At 41.4% G+C, this 2,500-nt stretch overlaps 1 protein-coding gene across 1 annotated transcript in view; it reads left to right on the top strand.

Annotated features, from left to right (window-relative positions):
• The window catches only part of LOC137614502 (alpha-protein kinase 1-like), a 7,492-nt gene that overhangs the window by 4,417 nt on the left and 575 nt on the right, over positions 1–2,500 (top strand). Inside the window, exons 6-7 of the mRNA XM_068344301.1 lie at positions 25–128; positions 551–2,137. Of these exons, the coding sequence (XP_068200402.1) occupies positions 25–128; positions 551–1,924 (1,478 nt within the window). The 3' untranslated portion in view covers positions 1,925–2,137. The remainder of the gene's footprint in view (positions 1–24; positions 129–550; positions 2,138–2,500) is intronic.

Here is a 2,500-nt window from a genome sequence, read left to right as displayed (position 1 = left end):
CATGGCTGATTCTCTTTTAACCAGACACCTACAAGGCTTGTTACACCCCTGCGTCAACCCCAGGAATTACGACGGATGAAGAAGACAGAACTGGAAATTCAGACACTGTGTCTTCTTCCCATTATCAAGTGAGATGTTCTCTCTTTTTACAGAAACGCATCAGTGTTTTATTACTTTTAGGGATTTGATTCAGCAAAATTTTTCTTATTACTTCGCTCTGTTTGCTCGAATTCATTAGCTTTACATCTATAAAGTGGTTCGGTCTATTATATTTAGGAGACAGAGTATTTCACTTTGACAGAGTCAGTGTTCATGAATGCATTTTTTGATCAGCAGATTCGTTAGCTTTTTCTGCTGAATATCATTACTTAGTTGAGAAAATTATCATGATCAGTTATATATCAATAGCTAACCTAAATATCACACGCAAACATTTATACTTAAAGTAATTGAAAATACATGCAAACCGTTCATTTCCATTAAAAAATTATTCAAACTCTTCTGATGAATTATTAGTAATAAATGGTTTGTGCACATTTATTCCCAATAGATGGCGTGCCAGGCCTCGCAGAGGAGAGATGATGAAGGGGAAGAAGAAGAAGAGGACACAACTCTGACCGTCCATCATATCAATCCAGGGATGCCGGCGTCTCTTAAACCTCCAGACAATCCTATACTAGCCGGTTCGTCTTTAGAAAAAATAACTCCTGCTAGTAGTCCTTGTAGGAATTACAACAGTGCCTTATTGAATGGAGGCTTGAGCATGCAGAGAGGCAGGTCTTCAACACCAAAGCCTGAAACGATTTGCAACGAGAACTTGAAAGAAACTATAGTTGAGTGGAACCAGGAAGCCACACAGCATTTAGATGACAACATCAGCCGAAGAATGAAGGTTTCTGGTCACCAACCCGACATCCCGGATGTGTGTCCAAAGACCTCTGGTTCTGGTAACAGCACAATGGCCAGACGTCTAAGCATAGATATGACATGTCTTGAAGATGACAGAATCTCTGTTGCGTCTCATTACAGCAATACTTCTTACGTCAATTTACACGATCAAGTTCAAAGGTTAGGAAGAAATGCTACCGTGAGTCAGCGCCACCAAGATAACCCTAGTCCTCCTCTTGCCCTTATGCCTTCTACCCCAGTTAGAGTACCTTCCGGCCATGACCTTAGCATAAAGTGCTCAATGACTAATAAAATGCAACAGCACGAGGCTTCTTCTGCTGCGCCTCCTTGTTGCGCAAACAAGCCTACTTCACAAGTCATCTATCATGGTCAACCACATATTCAACAACAGCATGAACAACAGCAATATCAAGAGCATTTACATCATCTGGAACAGCATCATCACCATCATCATCATCCACTTGACCCCCAACATCAGCAGTCAGAGCATTCTCAACCGACAGCACATCACCAGCACGATCATTATCATCACGTAGAGTCAGGACAACTTCAAGACTCCCAGCAGCATTTACCCCAAATATGTCAGACCGATTATCAGTATTTCCATCCCAATTATGGTCTGCAGCGATCTGAAAGTCACCAAGAAATACAACTACAGCAGAGAAAACCAGATGAGAAGCATGAAATGCTCCCACCCTACTGTTCCAATGCTGAGAACCAGGATTGCTATCACCAGATGCCGTGTTGCGACGATCTCAATCATCCTTCGCATAGGGCCAGCAAGTATTATGAATGCGCGCCAATCCCTCGGAGTTATTCGCCTCAGCCTCCAGAGCGCTCGGTCACCCCATCCAGCCTGTACAGATCACACAGCCTCCCTCGAAAGAAGAGCTCATATAGCCCATCACCGCAGCGTCATCACTCTGCCATCAACGGAGGGCTCAATTTCCTTCCTCGTATGACCAGTACCCGACCCATTCTAGAAAGGGCTCTCACGACCCTTACGGCACCATAACACATTCCCAGAGTGAGCACCTGTATCCAGTACCATTTACAGAGGAGGAGTATAGCCACGGCGTACAGAGGCCAACGGAAGAGTATCCTCTGCGTCCCATAAGGAAGGATGCTCGGCATGACATTCCGCGCTATTTAGAATTGGATCCTTCTTCTTTATACGCTGAGGAGCTTCCTTATCCCGAAGGACGTAGGAGGAAAGAAACAACATTCGGTGAGTAAGGGAATCTACTATATTTTTACTGTTGATTTTGATGGACCTTATTGTGGGTAACAAATCATACTAGACTAGTATTACTCTATTCATTATGAATTTTTTTAACGTTTTTATCTAATTGTTTTTCGATTGAATAGATGTGAATCTCATTTACCAATTTGATAGTCATTCTCTTTCTAACATACGTTTCACAATCTGTTGTTAAATATTTGTATAAAACAAACAACAAAGCACACAAATGCACACACTTGTATACAAGTACACACGCACGCACATGTATATATATATATATATATATATATATATATATATATATATATATATATATATATATATATAGATGCATGTATTTGTGTATGC

The sequence above is a fragment of the Palaemon carinicauda genome, chromosome 20, assembly GCF_036898095.1.
Source record: "Palaemon carinicauda isolate YSFRI2023 chromosome 20, ASM3689809v2, whole genome shotgun sequence".
In the NCBI taxonomy this organism is placed as follows: domain Eukaryota; kingdom Metazoa; phylum Arthropoda; class Malacostraca; order Decapoda; family Palaemonidae; genus Palaemon; species Palaemon carinicauda.
This window is presented reverse-complemented; position numbering and strand designations above follow the sequence as displayed.